This window comes from Aristolochia californica, unplaced genomic scaffold (assembly GCF_029961685.1).
Source record: "Aristolochia californica isolate CCGP_79_NKW_82.1479 unplaced genomic scaffold, dmAriCali1.0.hap1 SCAF_15, whole genome shotgun sequence".
Classification (NCBI taxonomy): Eukaryota; Viridiplantae; Streptophyta; class Magnoliopsida; order Piperales; family Aristolochiaceae; genus Aristolochia; species Aristolochia californica.
The window spans coordinates 20,772,617-20,799,188 of NW_027181826.1; the positions used below are offsets into that span (position 1 = coordinate 20,772,617).

Sequence of the window (26,572 nt, forward strand, 5' to 3'; positions counted from 1 at the left end):
AATCTTAGAATTATAAAAAATAAATAAATTATATTTACTTCTAAAACAACTAAACAGGTTTTTTTCACCCCAGACCGGTCCGACGGATCGAAGGGGAAACCCTTCCCAACCAAAATCAGAGCCGGGTCGGGTTACACGTTTAACCCAACATGCGCTCACCCCTAACCCGCAGTGTTGAATGGTCTCTGCCGCTGGCAACAGGTCTTACTGTACAAACATCTCTGGAGCGGACAAACGCCCTCTTAGCTTGTCCGGCCGCCAAAGGCTGCCTTTGTTTGCTCACTCCTTTACTTGATTTGCGCATTGGCATAAGCGATTCCTGTTGCATGTAAGTTTTTTATGTTTCGTTCTTTCTCTGTCTATCCTCTTTTAGGTGCTAGCTGTGATGGATTCTCGTTGTTGCATTTCGTCTGTATCCGCCGATGATTGGGAGGTTTGTTAGCCACTTTTCCATTTTTGTATTGTCGGCGAAAGAAGGCATTTATGTTTCTTTTGCTATGGGCGTTCGGTGTGTATAACTAACCACCATCACCTGTAGTTTATTGGTGAAATTTACCGTAATACTGTTTAGCATCATGTTGAGGTATTGACTTTTCTGTTTGTGTTTCTATACCTTTTTTTCGTGTTGTATACGTGAAAATTTTGGTTTATAACTACAACGTCGTGTTGAGGTATTTGCTTTGAGTTCTGTTTTCTTTAAAATATGAACTATGTTCTTACTAATCGCAACAATAATAACCAGCAAACTGGTTTATTTCTGATTGTGTTTCTATTGCTGCAGATCTGATTGGAAGAATGAAGTCTTTGAAAAGTTTTCATCTTCTTCAAAATCACTTGAGCAATTTCAAGACGATGCACTCTAATTGTGTCAAGGCCCCCGCCTTTGCACTTCGGCTGCCCTTCAAGTGTATTTCAATCTCTTCCGTGGCATCAGTATGTTTTCTTGGTTATTGTTTCAGAGTATTTTGTCCTTATATGATTTATTTTTTCCCTGTAATCCGCACTGATTATATTATGGTAAATGCAAACTCCTCCTTTACAGACTTAGGCAAAAGTGTTATTTTCATTTATCCTCTCTCTCTCTCTCTCTCTTGTTTGTTTTTATTTTTGTCCTACGATGCTCCCCTATTGTCACCTCTTGAGTAGCACAACTAAAAAATGTGATAAGAGCTAGCAGCTCTAATACAACAGATTTTTTCTACTTAAATTTGCATTAAATTCATTGTATACACACAAGAAAAAGTAAGACAAGCTAACATGCTTTGACTTTTGTCTAAAACAGTTGTTTGTAATGTTTCATATTTATTTACTTAACCCTTTCTGATGCATCATTTTGATGACTTGGTAGAGATTTTCCTTGCTTGTGGAACTTGTTTACCATAACCATCTGGTTTAGAGGATAAAAAAGGGTTGCCTGACCCATGTATCTTCGCCTTTTGCTACCTAGGGTAACGGATCCTAGTCATGAACCAAGCCCTACTCTTGTAGGTATCAGGGCTCCTGGTTTCATTCCTCAGGTTCTTCTCAAAGTTTGGGGAATCTATTGCTGTTTTCCATTATGTATCTTGTAGCTTGTTGGTTATGGATATCATTCTCTTCCCAAATTAACTTCTTTTGTGCAAATCACACCACCATTAATAGGATTTATGTGTTATATGTTCTTTTTTCTACGGTGAAATTCCATTTCCGTTCACTGGAATGTATTTCCACAAAAAATGCCTCTAGCAGTAGATGTCAAATGGCTGAAAGCTTCTATCTTAGTGGTAAAAATGTTTTCTTTACTATTTTGATCAATGTTTCAGAAGAGTGAAAATGGTCCTACGAAGGGATTCTTGACATCTTATTGTACAAGTTCGTCACCAGTAATAGAAAAGAGCAATTTGCGGGCTGTCCTCCAGTCCATTGTGTCAGGACCAAGTTTTGCTTTCAGGTCCTTAGCAACAATGGCTGATTCTCGGGCATCTACTGTGCAAGATTCTTCTTCTGCTAACTTAGGTGGCACCCCACGGATAAAATTCAAAAGACTCGACAAAACAGCCAAGCACATAATGCAGGTTACAGTTGTTCCTTTTTATCTTTTACTTTTTTTTTAAGATTGTTTTATTTTATTTTTTATCTTTGATATTTCAAGGAAAGCCAGAACCAATTTGCAAAATTTTTCCTAACTCTCTGAATTTGATTATTCTGTTTGTTAAATTGTTGTTATCGTATATTTCTTAGAATCTGATTTTCACTGGCCATGGCTGTAGCCCACTCAATTTTAGCAAAGGAACGTGCTAAGCTGATCAAAATTGTTAACCTTAACCGGTGCTTCCATTGCCTTATACACCTTTTTTATTTGGTTATTGCTGATCACGTACTTGATTCAACATGTTTTTGCAAAATGCAGAACCCACCAAACCAACTTATGTTTTCTAGCTTAAAGCTGGTTTACTTTCCCTTCAGCCTAAAGTGGTAACTTAGCCAGCCACACGATTGGTCTTCCCTCGTTGAATTATAATTGAACTTTGTTACTGTTAAAAATATTTACTCTGACCAATATTATCAGAAAGTTTTAATTCCTCTTTGATTTTATCATAGATATGGTGATTCTTGCTGCAGATTTTGGACAAGGAAGCAGTGGAAAAAGTGAAAGCAGAGAGAGAGATACCTGACATAAAGCCCGGTTATATTATCCAGCTTAAAGTGGTACTATTACTTTGATGGCTTTCGAGATATGTAGTAATTCCATGATTTAAATTCATTTACTCTTCTAATTCTTGACATGAACAGGAAGTGCCCGAAAACAAGCGTCGCGTATCACAAATGAAAGGGATAGTTATTGCAAGACGTAATGCTGGTCTAAACACAACATTCAGATTAAGGAGACTGGTAGCTGGTGTTGGAATAGAATCCGTTTTCCCTTTGTGAGTATCATGCCCGATTTGATTTTCTTTATTGCCAGTTCAGAAAATTTTGCAGTAGAGAATTAAGATTTTATTGGCTTGGTGGAGTGTTACTAGAGCACAAAAATTGATGGTGAACATGGCTAACTTGAAATGCTGATCTGTTCATAACTGTAAAGCACAACCTATTTCGTTTGTTTTACTAGTGCAATGTGCAATATTAAAGCTAAATCAAATATGTGAAAACATGGTGTTCAGAATGCAATAGACCAGAGCCAACTTGACGAGCCAGATATATGTAAATTAGTCAAGTAAAGGACTAGATGACCATTAGTTGTGGAAGTGATAATTTTTCTATGTAGAGAGGGTTAATGTTTACACCAATCTCATGTTTCAGATGTATTTAACCAGGATAAAATCTTATGAAAAAAGATTTGTCTCATTTTTTGGTGAGAAGATGTTGTTATGTTATACCATTTTGTTTTTAAGACTATCATATTATCCGACTTTAATCCCTTCAAACAATTGTTATTCACAGATATTCCCCAAACATAAAGGAAATCAAAGTACTTGACAAGAGGAAAGTGAGGAGAGCCAAGTTGTACTACTTACGGGATCGGATGACAGATGCTCTCAAGAAATAAACCTTCATAAAAGCAGTGCTACATCTCTATGTTTTTTTTTTTTTCTCGCTTGTGTGTAGTGGCTTTGAGATGCTAAAAGGAATATTTTTGAAAAGGTAAAGGATTTTTCTTCATATGTTATATGACATGCAGAAGGTGAGCAACTGCAAGTTTATCATCAGTCAGAAGATCTTCTTTTAATCTAACGTATGCAATTTATGTAAGAGATATGTGAGGATTTCTTTAGTAGTAATGCATTTTTTGGCCTGTCCAAGCTGCTGAAAGCTTGAAAACTGGGATGATGTGCTTTTCTGACATTGTACAGTTACCTTGTTGCAATTCTCAATAAATTGCCTTCTAGATTTGAACTTGATTTTAAAGGAGTACGTTAATTATATCAGCATCTACATTTTAATAAAGTCTGCTTTTATGGTTGTCAGCCTCTGAAACTGGTGACCGTGGCTCCTTATTAATTCAAAATTCACAATTTTAAGGGGTCAACTTCTTGTTCTGCTTCTAACGGTTCTACCTCTACAAAGGAGTCTACTTCTTTTATTTTTGTGCTTCATGTCTTCAATTCTCCTACTAAAAGGGTTATGGACTCCTTTTTTAAATTTGAAACTCATTGTTTATAGTGGTCGACTCCTTTGTATGTGTTTGACTTCTTTTAGCTTTTATGCTTCTAGTCTTTATCTTGCCGATTGAAATGCTCGACTCCTGTGCATGGACTCCACTCCTGCCTAGATTTCAAAGACTCATTTCTTTGTTGCAACAATTATACTTGTATACCATGGTTAAAATAAATTATTTGCAAAGATGCTCAACTATTCAAACTAGTATACAACAAACACAAAGATGGGAAGGTCAATATTTTTATTGACCCCCTCTATAAAATAGATATGATATTATGCTACATGTACATTATAGTTATAAAATGCCTAATTCTAGGGTGTTGTAACTTGCAATCCAATCTAAAGAAAAGAAACAAATGAGACGGTACTCAAGGTAGTGGGTTATTCATATTGAAGTTGGTGAGCACATCACCTCTCACATCGGATTATTCTCGTCCCTCCATGTAAGCTGCTTTGTGTCTTTTGTAACTCTCATCCCTATCGGTCTCATCCTATCTGGTCGGGAGAGCGTCCACTTTTATAAGTTGGAGCCCAACCTGCGGGGCCCACCTTATTTCAAAGTTTCAAACTTCGAACGAACTGACGCCCAGAGTCCATCCCTCTGGGTAGTCCCGCGGGTCAAGGGATCCCCTTTGCTCCCACTCATGTGAGTTGTCGCTGTCACACAGCGACCAACTGCACTGCCGTAGCCCGCACTCGCTTGACCACGTCCAAAGCGATAAATACCACAACGTTATCATCCACTTCTACCTCCCACTGTCATAAAGAAATCTCTCTCACGTTTTCCTACTCTACTCAGGCGACGAATCTCCAGTCTCTCCAGATCGGATCTGGTTCGAACTTCAAGGTACGAAAAGCACTAGTTCTCCGTTTTCACTAATCTGATGTTGAAGTTTTTTGCCGTTTTCTTGCGTCATTTGTACGTGAAACTTCGCTAGTGTTGGTTTGTTTTTTTGTTTCTGTTCTTGTGAGTGTAGAATCGTAGCCGGTTAACTGGCGGATTGAACTGTTCCGTCTGTATTGGTGTTTCCTGTTTCTGATCTGATTCTTACTGGTGAAATGTCTACGCGTATTGTGATGATTTTGGTTTCGCGGCCTGGAATATGTCCCTTTCTGTTTTGTGAATTGAAATGGCCACGAGTAGGCTGCTTTTGACGTATTTGGAGGAATATTTTGTGGATTATGGAAATCGGGATTTGGGTTAGGGTTTGTTATTAAGATGCTGGTGGGAATGGGGGACGAGTGGCTGATCTATCTCCTGTTGAAGTATACAGTGTTTTAGTAAAGATGGGTCTCCGGAGGGGGAGGTTCATGTTGTCGCTTAAGTAAGTCTTCAGAGAGCATCAGTGGGCTGACGCTAAATGAGGTATTAAGTATGGCCTTTGTTTGGATCTCGGACCTGTTGCTTAGTATTAGTTAAAAGTACTTTAGATCTGTGGAAAACCATGATAAACTAGTATGAAGTTAGATTAGGATCTTAGTAGACACACGGCTGCGGATAGTTGTTAAAACCTGAGATGGACATTAGTTCAAGTACTTGGTGGGAACACAATTCGTGTGACGCCTCCTACACAAGTCTATGTTAGAAGACATCGAACTACAGCAGGACCCACCACATTGTGGTTAGGTAGTGAGTCAGTTTGGATTGATTAGATGATATTTTGTAATTTTGTTATTCACATTTTGTATTGTTCTTAAGAGTAGTTATTTCATTTGTTCAGGAGTATTTTTGTCATTTTAAATTGCCAATTAGGGTTTTGAGTCTCTATTTAAACCTTGTAATGCTTGAAATGATCATTTTTTAATAGAGATTTTGAGAATTTTCACCCGACCGTTGCCCTCTTGGCCCTCGGTTCTTCTTCTTCCATTTTTCTCTCTTCACCCTCACTGTAGGAAACACCTTTCTGACCCCACGTTAATCTGGTATTAGAGCAAGTTTTTTTGTCATGGAAGATGAGGTGATCACTTTGAGCAATTTCTGAAAGGGCTTGAACGATTACTTTAGACATGAGATGATGCTTTGTGGTGTCACAACAATGGAGGTGCTTATGCATATGACCTCCAAGTTTCAGCCGACACATGGGTCAGACATCCGTACGGTGCTTTTTAGGTCTCTCACCCTTAGTCCTCAAGTCCTAGGAAAGCAAATTTTGGGGACTCCCTCTCAAATATTGAATCACATTTCGGACCTCCCTCCATCAAGGACTGGGAAAGAGGTGTCAATATTCAATTCGAGAATTTGGTGTCACAAGTGTCAAGGATTTTGGCACATCGCATCTAATTGTAGCACTCGGGCCTTTTTCTTCGAGGATCAAGAGTACTCCCCAGAAGATCAGAAAATTGTAGAGTACGAACCTGACCTTGGCGACTTTGATATCCTAGACGAGATGTGAAGAAAGCACGACCACTTTGAGTTTTATCAGGTCCATTGTCACTCCCGCCCACAAACTGAATATTAAACTGTGTGCATTGACTCAACCCAAGGAGTTTGACGACTGGCGTTGAACTACTATATTTCATACTTACATCAAATGTGGAGATAAGGGTTGTAAAGTCATCATTTAATAGAAGATGCATCAATACTGTTTCATCCCACCTTGGCCTTAAGGTCATTCCACATCCCAGACCTTATCGAGTTTCATGGGTCGTTGACACTTCCATTTCAGTCGAGGGAAGGTGTCTCATCCCCAATTCCTTGAGTAAAAAGAAGATATCTGGTGTGATGTAATCACCATGGATGTGGGTCATATAACTTTCGACAAGACCTGGTTGTATGATTGGGATGGTACCTTTGTTGTTCAAATGAATGACCATCCACCTTAAACTATTGCCACCAAATCAATTGAGCAAGGTATGTAACAATCGAGCTCCCAAAAGAAAACCTTGCATTTCATTAGTCCTAAGGATTTGGAGTATGAAATACTGCATGAGACTACAGTTTTTGTTGTGATAGCCCACGAAGCACCTGTGAATTCCTCAATTGATTCTCCACCAAAGATTGAGTCCATTTTATAGGAATTCCAAGATGCCTTTCCCAAGGAGCTTTCAAATACACTGCTACCTATGTGTGACATGCAACTCGCCATAGATTTACAGCAGTAGGTGAACGAGCTCCTCCAAAAGGGATTCATCAGGGAGAGCTTCAGTCGTTGTGCAATGTTGGCCCTACTTACTCCTAAAAAAGGATGGCACTTGGCGAATGTGTGTGGACTATGGCCATGAATAAAATCATTGTGAAGTATTTGTTCCCGCTTCCCTTGTTGGATAATACGATGGATATGTTGATGGGTGCCACTATATTTTCAACGATAGACCTCAAAAAGCGGTTACCATCAAATTTGAATATGTCCGAGAGACGAATGGAAGACGACCTTCAAAACAAAAGATGGGCTATATGAATGGATGTTCATGCCATTTGGACTGCTGAAATCACCTAGTACTTTTATACAGATGATGATATAGGTGTTTTGACCATTCTCTAGCAAGTTCTTAGTATATATTGATGATATCCTCATTTATAATTAAACCAAAGACCAACACCTTGGCCATCTTCGCCAAGTTTGCCACACGCCCTGGAGGGAGAAACTTTATATCAATCTTCTAAAATGCTCCTTCCTGACTGATCAAGTGATTTTCTTGGTTTTTGTGGTAAGTTCTTTTAGCATTACTGTTGACCCCTAGAATGTGAAAACCATTGTTGAGTGGCCAGAACCATCACTCTCCATGAGGTTCGTAGTTTTCATGGTCTTGCCACTTTCTGTTGATAATTTATTAGGGGATTCAACACCATCATGTATCCAATCGTGGATTGTATGAAGAAAAGAGAGTTCTTGTGATAAAAAATTGCCTCTCATGATTTTCAAGAAATCAAGAAATGTATGACAAAGGCCTTTTATGAGACTACTTGACTTCTCTAAAGTGTTTGAAGTAGAATGCAACACGCTAGGTACAATATAAGGAGTACATTGTTAGGAGTGACATCTAGTTGTGTATTTCAATGAAAAACTTAATGCCGCCAAACTAAAGTACTCAACCTATGCTAAAGAATTTATGAGGCCGTTGCCCTTTGTGTGTTCTCCTAAAAGGAAATATGTTGAGGGTGGGATTTGAACCCGCAACCTCAACTTAAGATTGAGAGAAATTGTCATTCGGCCATCTCAAATTATGTGTTATCATTGGATACACCTGATTGATATTTAAATCACTTGAAAAACAATATTTTGGTTTTTCATGCAATTTATCTTTAATTCATATGAATTAACTAATGATATAAAATTCTTCATGTAGAGCGCCTGCCAAGGCAAGATTCGGTTGGCAAACGTGCTTAGAAGAAGAGGGCATCCCTCAATTGACCCCCTGTCCCCATTCTGTAACTTTGAAACTGAAACCACAAGCCACATTCTGTTTCAATGTATATTCTCTTGGAAGGTGTGGACTTCCATTCTTCGTAAGTTTGGGTTACAATTCTGCATGGCGGTTGATCTACTCTTGTTCAGTAAGTTGCTCATTGGTACCCTTCTGCCTGGCCTTGGAAAAATGATGTTCTCTGCTTGTGTTAGTTTCATCCCGTGGGGGCTTTGGAATGAGCGTAATCGAAGACGATTTGATGCAAAAAGTGAATCTGCAGATTGGGTTGCGGACTGTGTGGTGGGTCATATATCTACTTGGCTTCTATCTAAGAAATCTTTCTCCTCTTTGTTGGGCACCCCTATCCGTGAAAATTAGAGAAATTTGGCTATGATGCACTTTGGGACAAAGATCCCGGTTTTGCAAGAATGGACTCCTCCTTCACCTGGTTATCTTAAATTAAACTTTGATGACTTGTCTCTTGGTAATCTTAGGATTTCTAGTTTCGGAGGAGTTATTTTAGATCATTCTGATAATCAGTTTTTCTCTTATGCCGGCCCTCTAGGCATATCCGACTCCACGTCTGCAGAGCTTCATGGTTTCCTCTCCGGTCTCCGCATTTTCAGAGACAAATGCAGCGGTCCTCTTCATATTGAAGGAGACTCAAAAGTGGTTATTAGATGGTGTGAGTGTGCATCTCCTCCCCCGTGGTGGCATTGGGGTACCTTTAAGGAGATTTTAAAAATTACCTCAATTGTATCTTGTATTTGGTCTACATTCCGAGATCCGCAAATTCGGCATCAAATGTGCTTGCCAAGCAGGGAGCTACCCTACAATCACTGGTTGAAAGGGACTTGCTCTCTCAAATTTTGTAATTTCTTTTGTTTTATTAATACATCTTTATCAAAAAAAATAAAAAATTATGCATGCATATTTATTTGCATAATGTGCATATTTTTTTTAATTTTTCAATTGTAAAAAAATTATGTAGGCTTTATGTATACTTCATTTTCTATGCATATTTGAGGTCAACCTAAATATAATGAGTTAATAATTAGCATCAATTTTAGTCAATTATTTTGATGTCATAATTTGGTTTACATTTGAATAACTGAGTAATTGCCACAACATTCTTAATTATGAAAATGTCTAGTGACATTAAGCTTAGTCACATAAAGTTAATGATATAAAAAATTGTGATTAATCATGGAGATATTATAATTTAACGCCACAGGGTAAATTTTATATTTAAGTGTTTAATCAGGATATAAAAATATTAAAAAAAAATTGTAGTTGCCCACAAGCCTAGAATATTCCTTTACAGACAAATTTTTTATCCCACATAAAGCGACATAAATCTCATGTGTTATGATCTAAGCCCACATGAAAGATTACAATGACACGTTAATTTATTTGTTTAAATTTATTTACATGGGTAAATATTCAAAATTTGGCTTCATTACATGTTTTAGTTAGTTTGTTGTTTATTTTATAGTTCTTCAAACTTTGTCTGTCTTAAAATTTGATTCATCTATTATTCCTCAGATTGGAGATAATTATATTGATTGGAAGGAAAAAATTCTTCTATCATTGGGGTACATGGACCTTGACTTGGTACTTTGAGTGGATGAACCTCCGAGGCCCACGGAATCTGGTACCCAAATTGAGAAAACATCATTTGATCTTTGGGAGCGATCCAATCACTTAAGTCTCATATTGGGAAGAATATCTGTGGATCCATCCTTGATCATCAAATTTTTAATATTTACTAATTTTCTTTTCTTTTTCCTTTTCCACGTATATCCAAACAATAAAACTTATATTTCTCTTCCACTTTCTCTCTCAATTTCTATAAGCATCCAAACAAGAGGAAAAAAACTTCTTTTCTTTTCTTTTCTCTCTTTCTCTTTCTCTTTCTTTTCTTTTCTCTCAACTTTTTTGTATTCCAAACACACCCTTAAAGACTTGATGGCATATAGGGACCATCCCTCCGCTCTTGATGACCCTTTTTCATCACCTCTTGACTCTACCCCCTCACTGACGTATCCCTTCCTTCCTTGTTTGATACCCCTTTGGATCCTATTGCATTACCCATAACACCAACACATAAGGAACATATTGATGCTATTTTGGATAAACACATTGTTTTTACCAGTAGTGGTGCAGTTCAATATTTCCTAGTACAATGGACGAGGTGATCGGGTTCCGATTGCACATGGATTACGAGAGACACATGGCAGCAATTGGACCCTGATTGCCCTCACATTGCACAATGCTTGAAATGTTCATTTTTAATAGAGATTTTGAGAATTTTTTCCCGCTCCTTTCTTCTCCCCTCTCTGCCCCCGGTTCCTCTTCTTCTCCCTCTTTGCTTCTTCTTCTTCTATTCTTCTCTCTTCACCCTCACTGCAGGAAACACCTACTTGGTGCCACATCAGTGCTTGGGTTGGTTCGGATGCAAATGGGGCCTCTGATACAATACTAATTTGCGTCATCTTTTTGTCTTGAGTTGCTGTCAAGTGTTCTTGTCTTCCCCACTGCATCTCTTGTAGTAGGATTCTAATGTATCCGTGGTATGTTAAATTGGTTTTAGTCTTATTAGCAATTGTATATGTTATGATCCTTGATGTTTTTTGGTGTAAAATAGACCTTGAACTCGAGTTCTCTATATTGGATGACACATAGTAGAGTTTGGGATTCACATGTGGTGTTGTTGGCCAATGTAAATTTGATCCAATTGTCCGGAATTTGGGGTACCTGTTTCTGCTAGGGAAGATCCCATGTTTTAACTCATCTGTTGGGAGAATCCCATGTTTGAACTCATTTGTTTCTAACCTTATAGGGATTAGAATCTGGCTCCTTGTTACCTTTTGTTTTGTTGTGGGCGTGGTGTTATCTGTTTGAATGATTAGTTGTCCTGAGACCCATGTGAGATGGAATGCACTTTTTCAAGTAGTAAATGCTGGACATTGTGTCCTTTAAATCTTGGCTGCATTTCATGGTCAGTTCAAGGAAATCAGACTAGTTTTAGTCTGAAGATAGACATGATTCGCCTACCATCTACCAGTCATCATCTTCAACTTATTATCTGCAGGCAAAGTTTGCAATTAATGCATGGATCTTCCAGATCTGGATGTTCTGGGTACTATAAACTGTCGTTTTGGAAATATCTTAAAATCGATGTCATCATTTTAAAACTGGTGTATATGCATGAAGGGTGGTTGTCGGAGAAGTAGGGTCTCTTATCTTCAAACCAATTTCTTGTCAATGCTTATTTGTTCCCCTGTATGATCGCATGTGAGCAAATCCTTTATGTTGATTATGAAACCTGTGGCAGTGAAGCATTTCCTTTTGCTCAGTAATTATTTTCCATTTCAAAAACGAATTGTGGAACTCATGATTCTCTTTGTCTATTCTTATGTGTGTGTCTGTATGTATATATATATATATATATTTTTTTTTTTTTTTTTTTTTTTTTTTATTCTGTCAAGCTTATATTAATTGTGGTTCTAGCTCTACAAAGAGGGAAATTTAAGGGAGAATGGGTCGTGGAGTCAGTAGTGGAGGAGGGCAAAGCTCACTGGGCTACCTCTTTGGTAGTGGTGAAGCACCTCAACCTGCATCAAATCCAGCACCGCCACCTGTGCAGAAACCTTCTGAGCCAACAGACAACACTAAGCAAATTCCCGCTGGCATAAAAGGTGACCCAGCAAACAACTACTTCCGGGCAGATGGGCAGAACAGTGGCAATTTCATCACGGTATGGATGTTCAAATGGCTTTAGCATTTGTTTATTAAAACGTTCTTCCCTGGGTAACGTTTACTAACATTTAAGAGAACAGAAAACATAATGATTTTTAAAAGTTTGTAAACAATTGGATGAGAAGCATGTGGTGAGGCTTTATCTAGTTTCTGCTCTCTTCATGTATTGCCGTAAAAGACTATGTCTTGCTTTTCTTTCCTGAATATCAAAGTTCATTACATTTGCAGAGGACCTCTGTGTTTCTCTGGTACTTTCATTCAATTAGGCTTGTAGGTCTGTTGGGCTTTAAATGGAGAAGATCCCTTTTGATCTATTAAAACATCAGTTGTGTTTAGGCCTAGAATCTTAGACATGGTCGAACATGTTCCATTTGGTACTCCTAGATATGTCTTTTTGGAATGTTGATTATTAACACATTACATCATAACGTTTTCTGTTTGAATGAGAGAAGAAAAAAAAACATTAATTCTCAATGTTTCATGTTGCAGGACCGACCTTCTACAAAGGTTCATTCTGCCCCTGGTGGTGGTTCTTCACTGGGTTATTTATTTGGCGGTGGTGATAGTAACTAATCACCGGTGGCCAATGTTACTCAGGAAATTCTTGGTGTTTTCAGAAACCTCTAGGTGAATATTGTGCTTGCTTCCAAAAGACAAATCTGTTTGGTTTTGTAATATAGCACTTTCTCGAGCTGCTCTTGAGGGTGTTATTTCAAGTTATGAGAAAAAAACAACCCTTTTGTTGTTCTAATTGCTGCTCTGTGAAATCTCTGTTATTTTCATAGCAAAGAGTCGTTCGAGAGAACCTTTCTAATAGGGAATCTGACGTAAAGAAGTTGAAATATGCGTCGCAATTAGAATGACAATTGATGGGAATTCGAACCCACCTGCGTCATAAGTAATTACATACAACCTCATGCTAGGCTAGCCTTCAGGGTGTCGCTGCCATTCTCCATTCTTCTGCAATACACAATTGGGCAGATTATATTGTCAGCCTTCAGGGTGCATCAGCTTGTTTTCAGAATGATGCTTGGAGCCTTAGACTGGTTTTACCAAGAGCCCATTGTTTGGGTGCTCATTTTCTTTCACTGCTGTCGCCGGTTCATCTGATGGACAATGAGCAAGGTATCAATACAATGCCAAAGTGGAACCTAATGTTAGAGAACTTATAAAGCTTTTCAGATAGATTTAAAGCGTGTGGGTTACCTTGTTTCTGAGGCGAGGAGTTCCCTGTGTTTTTGCTCTTTTGAATCTCATTAGTAGATGTATTTTTCGAGTCTGAAAGTGGTACTAGCGGCGGTACCGAGTTTCCCGTGATCTGCATGAAAAACTAGAGGGTATGAATTAAAATAACAGTTCATCTCAATGGGTTCTCTATTGGGAATGATGACAAATTCAGCTTGAGTTCTCATCTTCTGTAAAAATTAAAAATCCTTCAATTCTAGTTGTCAAACTGCAGATATTGAGGTTTTAGCAGTTACATTTGAGAAAGTGATTTGACAGAACTCAGACAAACCTCTTGTTGCTGACAAACATCAAGAGGTGTTGAGTTGTTCGAATCAGAGGCAACTGTCTCCATTGGTGACCCTTGTGATGTCGATTCTTTGCCCTGTGTATCCTCTTGCTGCATTATATCTAAACCCTTCAACTCCTGATTGAAAACTTTACCAATCTTCTCCTTCGGCTCTCGCCTCTCATCCGTCTTAACATTACTGTCTTCTGGACTCGCTCTTTTCCTGTCAAAGGAGAAGGAATCAATTTGCTAATATATTAATTCAAACTATCTCCTTCTAAACAAACAAACAAAAAAGAGATGGAAGTATAATTTCAAAGATTACTCACCTACTTAGATATTCATTAGCTGCCTGTCCAAAACCTGGCTTACAGGAAAATAATATGCCACGGAGGGGTTTCCCATCAATGGTAGTTTCAATTGTATAACCATAATGGAAGGAATCCGTAACCTTTGCTTGAAATACCTTCTCTGAAGAAGGATTGAGATCAAGAATTTGCACGTTCTGCTTACCTGCATTACAGATAGAAGTTACGGTAATACATTACATTCCCATGAGAGAAGTTATAGTCTTACAGTCACATGCATGATATTGGTCATTAAACAAACTTAACAGTAGTTTGCGCAAGAGAAAAATCCACTAAAAAATTATTCTCAAGGAAAAGAAAAAAAAAAAAATGTTGCTCCAGCAACCAAAAGAGAAGTTGGTGTTATTCTTCAAAGCTCATTCAAAGTTATGGCAGATTTTCCCCTACTTATAGACTATAAAACTACTAAGACCTTAATCTATAGTAAAATTTTACTAGGATGAACTATGACATACTCAATTAAAACAACTTGCTAGAAAAAAAATTCAGCAACTCACTTAGATAGCAACTACCAACAATGGAGTTACACACTTTATCACTTTCCTAAATTAATAACTGATAAAGGAAACTTACTAACCAAACATTTTCTTGTAGAAAGCCCTCCTAATTTAGACTTGTTGACAAACTAGGCAGCTAAGGGAATCTTGCTAACCTTTCCTTGATAGAAAAGGAATCTTAAAGAGTACTTTTCCAAAGAGTGACTTTCCAAAAAAACATGACTTCCCTACAGAGTGTCTCTCAGTCTACCTCTTTCTCTTTCTGCTTTCTTCTTTAATAAACCTTCAATAATTTAGGATGGCTTAGTCTGTCCTCACAATTTTCAGCAACTTTTTCAACATTAGATTTATGTACTACATCAATCATCTTACCACACATACCCTAAATATTGAATGGTTTCCTTGAGTTTTCATTGGAGTCATAATACCAATAACAAGGCACAGGCAATGAGCGAAAATGGTAAACTTCGCAACAAAAGTATGAGACAGCCCCCATGTTCAAAGGTGCCCGTGAGTCCACCTCTCTAAGCTGTGCAGAAATATTATGAAGGATCTGAACTCCAGTTCTCTTAGTATACTGCTCATTATTCCCAGCCTTTTTTTTTCCTTTTAACCCCAAGAGGGTTCCAAGGAACATCCAAAACTGTGAACAATTACCACCAAGTTACCATGATTCACATCATCATGCTAATTTCCAATTTCTACTAGTGATTCTGTTAGGAATAAGATAAACATACAGCTCAGAGAAGAGAAAAATGACTGCTGTTTTTTTTCTGGGTTTGTTATGGATGTCAATGAGTAGGATAAACTTGAACATCAAGCCCATCTGTCCTTAGCTAAGTCTTGATCAGAATCAGAAAAAGAGCGATGATCCATGTCAAGTGCAATAACTCAGGCCTTCTCAACCCGAAATTATTGCATAGATGAGGGGAAGGTTCACAGTGGAATATAATAACAACTTTGATATTTAAAAATGACATTAACTGACCATGAAGTGTGAGACAGTCCTGCTCGAAGCATGGATTCTTTTTCTCAAGTATCTAGAAACATTCTAATTAACCTTAATGGATTTGATCTTAGAGGACAAGTGACTAGAATTCAAATAATAATTTCATTTCAATTTTTTTACAAAAGAATATTCTTTTAAATGGTCTTACAATAGAATGTCATTTACCATTACCATAAGTTGCCTTTAAACATGAATGTACATATGTTTCATATAAATGTACAAATATACCAATATATGGAATTCGGCCTCATATGGAAATACTCCATCTAGATGGTCATATTCGGAAATATGGCATCTAAAAGGGCTTTATTTGGAAATGACACTTCAAGGTGGAACTTAAGAGAGGAGGGCAACAATCTTGCATAGTTCGCATGCATTTTTAGACATTATCCCATATTCACTACCTAAAAACTTCATACATGAAAAAAGTGCATGCATGAACCAGAAACATATTTATACATTGGAAATTCCATATACTAGTACATGGAATTTGCCACATGTAGAAATACTCCATCTAGATGGTCATATTCAGAAATATGGCATCTAAGAGGGCAGTATTTGGAAATTACACTTCAAGGTGAAACTTAAGAGAAAGAGGTAACAATCTTGCCTACTTGCATGCATTCTTGGACATTGTCCCGTATTCATTACCTAAAAACTCCATAAATGAAGAAAGTGCATACATGAACCAGAAAAATATTTATACATTGGAAGGTAATGCATCAGACCTTCTTGATCAGAACTTGCAAAAGTCACCCGCTGGAAGGCATTGGGCATCACCTCAAGCTTGGGAAAGTCTTTAAAATTTTCAGATCTGTTATGTGGAAGAAGATATTGTTCCTGGCACTTCTTCTTCAACTCTCTCCTGAGAGAGAACTTTTCTTGTCTTGGTTCCTCTTCCCCATTTTGAAGTAAGACTCCTATTACAAAATCCACAAAAAGTTTGCATGAATTGAACTCAAACCTCCAGCTGCACATAAGAGAAGACAGCCTTTCGAAATGAGAAAAAAGTTGACCTGTGTATAAATAGTACATGTCTTCAAGGGCATCAAGGCCCTGATTGCAGCCCCCCATGAATACGAGGATGCCCTTTCTTGGGTCCACACAGTCTCCAGCTACAGAAAATCTGGCAGTTGGACCTACTCCCACACTCTCAACTTTGCTCCATACCCCAGTTTCTATACAGAATGTTGAATAGAGAAAAATTCAACAGAAAATCTAAACTATAAAATGGTTGTTGATTTCCAAGAAGTTAAAAGTTTAAAGATGGCAAAATCCTAAATGCATCACACATTAGCAGGATGAGAACTGAAAGGACACAACAACTGAAATATAGGCACTTGGATGGACAGTCTTTAACATCATTCTTGAAACAGAAACTTTCAATTAAATTTTATAGAGATTTAATACAATTCCTTACACAGAAAAAGGTATACAATAAAATTTAAAAGTAATAGATACATACCCACATTTAGTATGTGGAGATCATCATAGAGGTTCCTGTCATCAGTAAATCCTCCAAAGACAAATAAATGCTTCCCAAGTGCTACAGTTGAATGGCCTGCTCGAGGAGTTAGCATCTGACCTGAAGTTTGAAGCTCTGTCCAAACAAGTCTATCTGGCAACATGCAAGGTATACATCAATCACCATAAATTAGCTACTTTAATTTGAATGATACCAAAAATTACCACATATAATAATTAAAGCAAAACCAATCAACAACATGCCACAAATTGTCATTATTTTGTGTTAAGAAGAAGTCGATTAACAAAACCCTTCAAGACAATGAACATTACAAGTAATAAAAAACTTGCCTAATTAGGTTTACCCAAGAACTGCATAAAAATAGTAATAAAGTGTAGAACATAATCCAATAGAAATTACTTCCAGTCATCCTAGTAACAGAGATAATCTATTCTAAAACCCAATTTTTGGAGTCATCAGAGAACATGGAATCCAGTAACCCATAGTAAAAATCTAGTTAATATCTAATCCAACTTCTTCTTAAAGAGTTGTAAATAGTCCCACTTTGAATAGCCTAATTTTCATGGATCTTTCTCATGCACATAATCTCTAGTCTCACTAACTAGAGGTCTCCAAATTAGTTATCAGAAGTTGCCAAATTTGTACAACTAAGTAGTTTCTAGCATCCATAATCATCAGAGCCTCGTCCCAGCCTTGTTGGTTTCAGATGCATAATTTCTCACTGATCCTACTCTATCATTTGCAAGTTCAAGTGTACGGCAGGCCTTCACCAAGCCTTTTCTCACCACCTTTATTGATGTCATGTTTGGCCTTTGTTTCTTTCATATCAGTCCCCACAACATCCTTTATACACCCAACTCAGCCTCCGCAAAGGTATTGAACCATTTCAAACAACACTTATTTTCCTGTCTCTTGGTGCTACTCTTTCAAGTGTGTTCTTGTACATAATATTTATTTCTCAATTTTACTGCACGTCCACCTACGTACCAGCTGTGTCACCTTCATCTTCTACAGATGGCACATCTTCACTGGCCAAAGCATCTCTATAAAGCATGCATGACAGAACATTTGTCTTGTAAACTATTTCTTCACCCTTCTCAGCATATGGTAACAACATGTACCCAAATGTTAATCCACACTTCAACCACCTTACACACTGTATCTATTTTACATGGTACATCCTCCTCAATCTCCTTGCATTGACTAAATGAGTATAGGTCAGGGAAAGAGTCCCTTTAAGGTAACTTGGAGAACACTAGATACGCATGTTTGAATTTGTTTACTAGAATTACAAATCAATTATTCAAAGTCTTAGACCAGCTCAGTTTTTTTTCTTTTTTTCTTTAGGGCATTACACCCCATAACCTGGTGATTCTTGAAACCAAGACCTCCCACTAGAAACCCCCCACGCCAAAAGCTTAATCCACTTGGATTCTAAAGCATAATTTTGTATTTTATTTTCATATACACTGCTTCTAGAGTTGGCTTTTTCTTCATGCTAGATTCATCAATTAATTCAGCATATTCTGCATATAACATATGCCAATTGATTATCCCTAGAATATAGGCCATAACTATTAAAATGAGATAGATATAGGCCACCATCCATGATAGTGCAAAAAGAAAGAAGCTTAAGCTGATCCTCGGTGTAAGACCAAAGTTATAAGAAACACACTTGTGTCCCCTCTATCCTTCTCATGCAAATGGCATACTAGTTTTACAAGTACTGGAAGTCCCTCATAAGTCGGATTAAAAAACAATATTAAAATGTCTTAACCTCTAAAATTGTTGCACAGAGATTCCATGTTAATAAAATATGTACTATTGGGTATTAAATCTCCAGTCATTATATAATGGGATTCACAAAATGTAATTGGCTGGAATTATACTCCCCCTTGGAGACTAGCTTATGTATTTGATCAAATGACCAATCTTTATAAGCATATAGCAATCTCTTGGGCAACAAACAACAGAGAAAGCCCATAAAGATAACATTTTCAATAAAAAACAGCACACATTTTAAAAACGAATGGAGATCCAGGCATTGAACCAAGATGCACAGTAATGTGTCAGATGGGTGTAAACTATAACTTCAATACCTGCATCAAGAACATAGACATCAGAGAGATAATAATCTGATGAATCTTCACCTCCAACCACAATTATTTTGTTCTTCCATGATGAACAGGTATGACTATCACGGGCGGAAGGAGGGTGCCCAGATGTTATAGCTTCCTTCCATACAAAACTTTCTGCAGGTTCAAAAGGAGGAAAAATGATATCATTAATATAGCCACTCTTCATGAAAAAAAAAAAGAAGCAGAAGAAGAAGAACAACAACAACAACAACCCCAACCATGCTAAACAGAGATCCTTCTTCCAAAACCTTATTTTGGAGGGTGGCCCCACCCTATAGGTTGTATTTTCTTTTACTCTTTTTATAATATTCACACATTCCATGAAAAACAACAACAACCCCAACAAAATTAATTAATTCATCACTTATTTAATAAATGTAACAATATTTTCAAGAAAAAGAGGAAAAACAATGGAATCAGCCTCAAGCAGGACAATGAACAAAGAAAGAATTCAAAGCTGGCCCTCCATAATGTCACCTGTGTCCAAAATATACAGATCATTATAATATATTTCTTCTGGGTCATTACAGGATTTCCCACAGCCGCCAAATACAAAAAGCTGTTTATCAACAAGTGCAGCACTGTGTCCCTCTCTTGGTGCAGGTCCAGCTCCACTCAGATTTGGCCTTATCCATGTATTGGTTGCTAGATGGATGCACAAACTTGTTAGCAGATGATCAACTGGAATAAGCTAAAAAGAGAAGCAAAGAAGTCAAATCATATGAAATATTTTCAGGAATCAGCAAAACATTGGATCTATATAAGCAGAATCACTTACAAGTGTCCAAGATATGCAAATCATTCAATGGATATTTCCCATCAGTGCCCCCAAAGACGAAGAGATTGTTACCAACAGTGGTACAACTGTGACTATCCCTCGGAGAAGGTGGAGTGCCCTTTACCATTGGCTTACTCCATGTTTGCTTTACTTCACAGATATCAAAACAAACAACAGAGAAAGCCCATAAGGTCAGAGCAAGAGATATTTGTTACAAAAACATTTGTAACATTCAATAGAACAAAACACAAATAAAAAATCAACCCAAAAACTATTTGAAGTTTGAATACAACAAAAAGATAGCCAAAAACTTGACAACACATGCAACTAACAGAACTAGAATATCTAAAACTGAAAATGAATCTAGCAAACCCAAATAAAGAAATAAATAAATAAATAAATAAGTAGTCAGAAATAAAGATAAAGACAAAAAAAGCCAACCAAATGTAGATTCAAATGAATCAAATTCCTCAAGGTCTGCCTTCACACTAGAACCCCCTCATGTAGCCATTAAGCCAAATGACCAATATACAAAATCTACCCCATTTTCAGCATTCTTTCCCTGCAAGACCTCCAAAACCATCAAAAAATGCACGCACAAGATTACTCAAACCAATTCATAGAGAGAAAGAAGATGAAGAAAATGATAATAGAATCATGTTTTCTCATTGCCTTAAAAATGCTAGACTCCTGTTAACCTTTTTATTTTCGCTTTAGAAGCATCCAGAAAAGCTTTGAGGCTTTAAAACTAGCTCCTACTACTAAAATACACAGAAGACATTAAGCTAAATAATAAACCCACTCAAATTCCATATTGAATACGTAGGCATATATATTTATATATATATATATATGTAAATAGACTCATGAAGCAAGTTCTGTGAAGGAAAAACATAGGTATATAATGTAAGATAACCACAGAGGACATGCATAGTTTCATGGTTCATTTCAACTCAATAGACTGAGTAACTTAATAATATCTTGCATAAATTACAGAAGCCTGAGTGAAGAATGGAAGATTAAATTTCATATCAAAGTTATAAAAGATACTTCCAACATGACAATAGAGTTGTGCCAGACAGAGAAAAAGGTGAGCAGAAACTAAGAGAAATCAACAGAACCAAAGAGAGCCTAGCAACAACTTAAAAGTACCGGCACAGGAGGCGTATATAAAAGGAGCAATGTCCATGACGACAAGCTCCCCAGACTTGACATTGCAAAATCAGGGTATCACCATCTGTCTAGACACAAGCATCAACAGAAAAGCAAAGATGAAGAACAGATACACTTCCTTAACTAGTTCACCGAAACATAATTAAAAAATGCGTTAATATTCAAGGGCATTCACAGGTTCCACATTTCTCGTGTAATGATCATCATAGAAATGGGCTTTCAACAAAAAAAAATGATATAAATGTATATAAAAAATATAGGAATATTCACCTCTAGGTACAGATGCTATAAACTACAAGAATAAATGAAACATTGAAGTGAGACCACCTTTAGAGTCGATGGATCGAGTCAAAGAAGACAAAGCCCAACAAAAACCGCCTCAAGCAGAAAAGATACCAAATGGATTTCAAAGTAAGTGAGGGAACAATGATGCAAATATTAAGCATGAAAAAGAAGCAAATATGTTGAGGAAACGTCCTCCCCTTTTATAACTAAAAATGTGGATGCACAACAAATACGCCCCAAAGCAGTAAACATTAACGAAAACCCAGCAGACCCAGTGAAGAGACGGACCTTAAAAAATACAAAATTATCATCCACACGCATCAGAAACCCAAAAAAAAAAAAAAAAACACAAACAACTAGACAGCAAGTTTTCAAAACACTGACATTCAGACGCAGCTCACTCTAAAGCTAAAAAAAAATTCTAATACCCACATGTATCAAAGACGTGAACATCATTAGTCTGGCAGTTATCCTTGCCATAGCCTCCAAAAACATACAGAAACCTCCCTCCTTTGACACAATTACAAGTGTGGCCCCACCTCCGACCGGGCCCCAAAATCCCTCCTATTCTCCCCGGCGATTTCTTCCCTTCTGGAGTCTCTCGCGGTCTTGTGTTAGCCTGCACTTTCTCCCACCTCATTCTCAGCCAAGTAAAATAAATAAATAAAAATAAATCAGCTTTTTCTTTCTCTGCAACTGAATAGGATTTTCATGTGCATCAGTCATGGAAATCCCATCTGCTTAGTGTGTAAACATAACATAACATGGAAATGAAGATCCTCAAAGAAGACGAGCAGACAGAGATCCACCAAATGAAGTAATTACATGGGAAGTTACAATAAATGAGGTAAAAAATGGAGGTGCCTCGACCAGCCTCAAAACGGAATAAATAAATAAATGGTGACGAATGACGATGACAATTTCATTGTTCCTTCTGGCTGTGACGAACATGATGCTTCCGCCACGGAGACCAACTGTACTTTGTAAATGGGTGGCTTCGAACCGAGCCGGCTCTGGCCGGCTCGCGAGCCACTAAAGTTCGGCTTGGTTTCGGTTCAGTTCGATACGTTATATTTCGAACTCGAGCCGAGCTCGAACTCAGAAATGGGCTTGTTTACATTAACTAGTCGAGCTCGAGTAGAGCTAGGTTCGGCTCACGAGCTGACTCGTTAATTTAACGAGCGATTCGGGGATCGGGAGATTTGGAAATTTTTTGGGAAACCTCTCTTCGTTTTGTCTTGCCGCCTGCGAAACCCATACTTCACTCTGCCATTTCCATGCCGTTTCAGTATGATTTCTTGCAGAAATCGCTATCCGTCAGCAGGTATTTAGGGGAAATGGGGGATTTGGTCTTCAAATCCCTCGTTCTCCCTCTCCCTCTTTGATTCCTCGATTTCTGTCTCTTCTTCCTCTGCGATTTCTTTCTCTTCTTCCTCTTCGATTTTTTCATCCAAAGTTTTTCCTCGCCGACGAGACGAAATCGACGGTCCGACCGAAGGAGGTAAGATTTTTATTTAATCTTCTGTTTTTTTTTTCGTCGCCGACCTAACCTACAAAATCTCTAACTCTCGCTTCGTTTCTCAGTAGTGCTCCTTCATTCTTGGAAAGTCTTTTTGGATATCCGAACGGCAAACACTCTGTTTCTGTAAGTGAAATGTTTTGTATTAGAATGCAATTATGCCTAAGCAAAGATAAAGATCGGTTTTTTTTTTTTTTTTTTTTGCAGATATTTGCAACTGACAGTTTTCTTGGACTTACAAAGTACACTCGGGAAGAAATCCTTGGAAGAAAACTGCCTGTATGAATTTTATTTCATGATTTTGAATGTTGATACTGTTTGATTTTTTGAAACGGTGAGTTCTTGATTTAAGGGTAGAAGGTAATGCACTGTCACAACATACTGGGAAGATTATTTTATACAGATTGTATAAGGATGTTTCCTTTTCCTCTATAACTTAAAGAAAAAGCTTTGGGGGATGGATTTTCCAACAGAGATGGTCATAATTATTCTGTTTGTTCTCATGTCTTATTTCAAGTCTCATCTGCACAACCTCCACTGTTTCAAGGAAATCTCCTTTTACAATTCCAATCCTAATGTTAATGTTAAAGTTAGTTTTAAGTGATTTTGGTGGGTGAGGGGCATTTAAATTCTGGCAGTTGGTATTGTATATAGGTTCCTCCACTAGATGAGTTTTTGGTATACTCTTTTTTTCTTGCAATTGATTGCATCTCAAATAGTTCAATGGTGCTTCAGTGACACATGTTTTTACTAGAGGTTGACCTATTTTATTCTCTTAATTTTTTTTTTCGTTTTTTTTTTTATATTTTTGCTTGAGTGTGCCATCAATTGCATTCTAGCTGGCTGAGAGCCAGGAAACTTCATACTGAGTTATGACATTCAAGAAGGAAAGGAAGGGTGGGAGAGAAAAATCCCCCACCTTGTCATTTGTTATGTTTTTGTATATCTCAGAATGACTTACTAAGCTCAAGTGCTATAATGTTTGGAAAATAGTTGGTTATCAATGATTTTTTTGCTCAAATTCCATTGTTCTTCATAAATGAAATTATTATTCTAGACTTTCAAATATTTTTATGTTTTGGGATCTTGTTTCTTTTTTGCCTTCTTATTTTTAGGTGTTTGACCTCTTATAAAATTTTGTACGTTTATCATACATTTAAGCAATAAACAACAATAGTATTCAAATTGTTACTTGATATATTTTAGCAATGGAATTTTATTTCATGATTTTGAGTGTTGATAACATATTCTATTCAATAATACTCTATTATAGTTAATGGAATCAGGAGCTTTCTTAATTGCATCCAACTTCTCTTTATTGTCAAAGTAAATAAAAAATGTTGGTGTTGATAACATATTTTGTTCAATAATACTCTACTATAGTTAATGGAATCAGGAGCTTTCTTAATTGCATCCAACTTCTCTTTATTGTAAAAAAAACAAAAAATGTTAGTGTTGATAACATATTCTGTTCAATAATACTCTATTATAGTTAATGGAATCAAGAGCTTTCTTAATTGCATCCAACTTCTCTTTATTATAAAAAAGAATAAAAAATATTAGTTTTTGTCCTTCTTTCTTAATTCTCATTGAACTTATATCTGTTGCTGTTCTAAAATGTTATATGGCTTGATGTATTAGCAAAAGTGATTTGATAGTTCCTTTTCTATCTTTTGGAAATTGAGATTTTGTGTGTGAACCTTTGATGTCTTAAATTTACTCATTGGATGATATATGATGCCTAAACCTTGTCAAATGTTCACATTTCGTTGAATTGATACGTTAGATATAGACGGATGTAAATTATCTCTCTTTTTTTACAATCGATTTTTATCCTTCCTCTTCGATTTCTTCATCCCAAGTTCTTCCTTGCTGACGAGACGAAAGCGACGGTCCGACAGGAGGTAAGATTTTTATTTAATGTTCTATTTTTTTTTTCGTCGCCGACCTAACCCTACAAAATTTCTAACTCTCGCTTCGTTTCAGCAGTGCTTATTCATTATTGGAAAGGCTTTTGGAGATATCCCTGAACGACGAACACACTTTCCGGTTCTGTAAGTGTTGATTTTTTTTTTCATTTTTATCATTAATTTCTTGGTATTGAGGTTGAATTTCATCAGAATATTATAAGAGAATGTTGGTGTGCTTATTTCCTTCTCTTAGAAGTTTTTATATTTGTATATAAAAAAAGGATCGGAATATTGGACTAGAAACTATTGGGTGCAGGGCTACTGGCTCAAAGAGACCCCGCTGCATTGAAAGGCAAGGGTCGTTCCCGACTGTCACAATGTCACGTACCTTCCTCTAAGAATATACAAGTATCTTAAATTACGTGTAGGATCTTTGTTTTTTGGATAACTTTCTTTTCTTTATGTTTTTAATTTGTAATTTTATTTTTTTGTAGAAGTAAGAATGTCAACAACTCTTCAATTGACATCAATAATTAACACTAATTCTAGTGTGGCTATAAATAGTGACTCAACTCCACCGGAGTCACTACCCTCTGTCATAGAAGTGGGCCCAGATGAAATTACCATAAATGAGGATGAAGGTGATTCTATTCATACTTCAAAAAGACAAAAAAAGTCTCATGTGTGGTTGGAATTCAAAGAAGTATCACTTAATGGTACAAAAAAGGCTCAGTGTGTTCATTGTAAAATCAATTTGAGTGTTATTAGTAGTGGAGTGACCACACATATGAGTTGATATTTGAAACATTGCACTAGTAGAAAAGTGGCAATGAGAAAACAAAAAACCTTAAACTTTCAACCAGTGGGAGCAGGGTCTAATGTTGATCAAAGTCCATTTGGACTTCCTTTTATGGATTTTGGAGGAAAATATAATCAAGTTAAAATGAGAGTACTCACTGCTCATTGGATTCTTATGCATGATCATCCATTCATGATAGTAGAAGAGGAGGGATTTAATTTTGTAATGAAGATGACAAATATGAATTATGAGAAAATATCTCGTAAGACCATTAAGAAGGAGTGTATGGAGGTGTATGAGGCAGAAAAAAAGAAATTGAAAATTTTGTTAAAAGAGATTAACAAGATTAGTCTTACCACGGATCTTTGCAAGTCTCAAAATAAAAAAATTGAATACATGGTTATTACTGGGCATTTTATTGACAGTAATTGGAAGCTACAAAAATGAGTCTTGAGTTTTGTGCATGTTCCTCCTCATCGTCGTGGCGTTGATATAGCAGATGCTATTTACAAGTGTTTGAAATAGTGGGAGATTGAAAATAAAATTTTTAGTATTTCAGTTGATAATGATGCATATAATGATGTTTGTTTCAGAGTTTCGAAACAAGATTTTTCAAGGAAAAAAAATTTGGTGTGTGGTGAAAAGTTGTTTCATGTGCGTTGTTGTGCTCATATTTGAACTTATTAGTCCAAGATAGTCTTGTTCAGATTAATGATATCATTGATAATGTGCGTGAAAGTGTCAAATTCATAAATCTATCTGAGGCTACTTCGCACTTTTTTCTGAAATTGTACAACAATTAGAACTTGGTGAAAAGAGGTTAGTTATTGATTGTTCAACTTGTTGGA

At 36.9% G+C, this 26,572-nt stretch overlaps 3 protein-coding genes across 6 annotated transcripts; 2 read left to right on the top strand and 1 right to left on the bottom strand.

Annotated features, from left to right (window-relative positions):
- The first annotated feature begins 179 nt into the window (after nucleotides 1-179).
- LOC137951990 (large ribosomal subunit protein bL19cz-like) lies at nucleotides 180-3,881 on the top strand. Of its 2 annotated transcripts, none has more exons than XM_068799022.1 (6): nucleotides 180-328; nucleotides 782-933; nucleotides 1,803-2,054; nucleotides 2,602-2,688; nucleotides 2,773-2,906; nucleotides 3,424-3,881. In XM_068799022.1, the coding sequence occupies exons 2-6, from the start codon at nucleotides 796-798 to the stop codon at nucleotides 3,527-3,529; spliced, it is 717 nt and encodes a 238-aa protein (XP_068655123.1). In that variant the 5' UTR covers nucleotides 180-328; nucleotides 782-795; the 3' UTR covers nucleotides 3,530-3,881. The 2 variants fall into 2 exon arrangements, with proteins under 2 accessions (XP_068655123.1, XP_068655124.1); XM_068799023.1 differs by having other exon boundaries at nucleotides 1,806-2,054.
- Nucleotides 3,882-4,881: 1,000 nt separating this feature from the next.
- Nucleotides 4,882-13,000, top strand: LOC137951415 (protein SPIRAL1-like 1). Its single transcript, XM_068798060.1, has 3 exons — nucleotides 4,882-4,987; nucleotides 12,001-12,247; nucleotides 12,739-13,000. Exons 2-3 carry the CDS (start codon nucleotides 12,029-12,031, stop codon nucleotides 12,820-12,822), a joined length of 303 nt encoding a protein of 100 aa, XP_068654161.1. The 5' UTR covers nucleotides 4,882-4,987; nucleotides 12,001-12,028; the 3' UTR covers nucleotides 12,823-13,000.
- Nucleotides 13,001-13,009: 9 nt separating this feature from the next.
- LOC137951413 (uncharacterized) lies at nucleotides 13,010-22,411 on the bottom strand. 3 transcript variants are annotated; one of them, XM_068798058.1, is made up of 11 exons: nucleotides 21,929-22,411; nucleotides 20,039-20,188; nucleotides 19,738-19,905; nucleotides 19,222-19,374; nucleotides 17,102-17,254; nucleotides 16,653-16,814; nucleotides 16,365-16,556; nucleotides 14,092-14,275; nucleotides 13,766-13,985; nucleotides 13,456-13,567; nucleotides 13,010-13,355 (listed from the first exon to the last, which is right to left on the bottom strand). In XM_068798058.1, exons 1-11 carry the CDS (start codon nucleotides 22,134-22,136, stop codon nucleotides 13,288-13,290), a joined length of 1,770 nt encoding a protein of 589 aa, XP_068654159.1. In that variant the 5' UTR covers nucleotides 22,137-22,411; the 3' UTR covers nucleotides 13,010-13,287. The 3 variants fall into 3 exon arrangements, with proteins under 3 accessions (XP_068654159.1, XP_068654158.1, XP_068654160.1); XM_068798057.1 differs by having other exon boundaries at nucleotides 13,456-13,579; XM_068798059.1 differs by lacking the exon at nucleotides 21,929-22,411 and adding an exon at nucleotides 20,480-20,594 and having other exon boundaries at nucleotides 13,456-13,579.
- Between the last annotated feature and the right edge of the window lie 4,161 nt (nucleotides 22,412-26,572).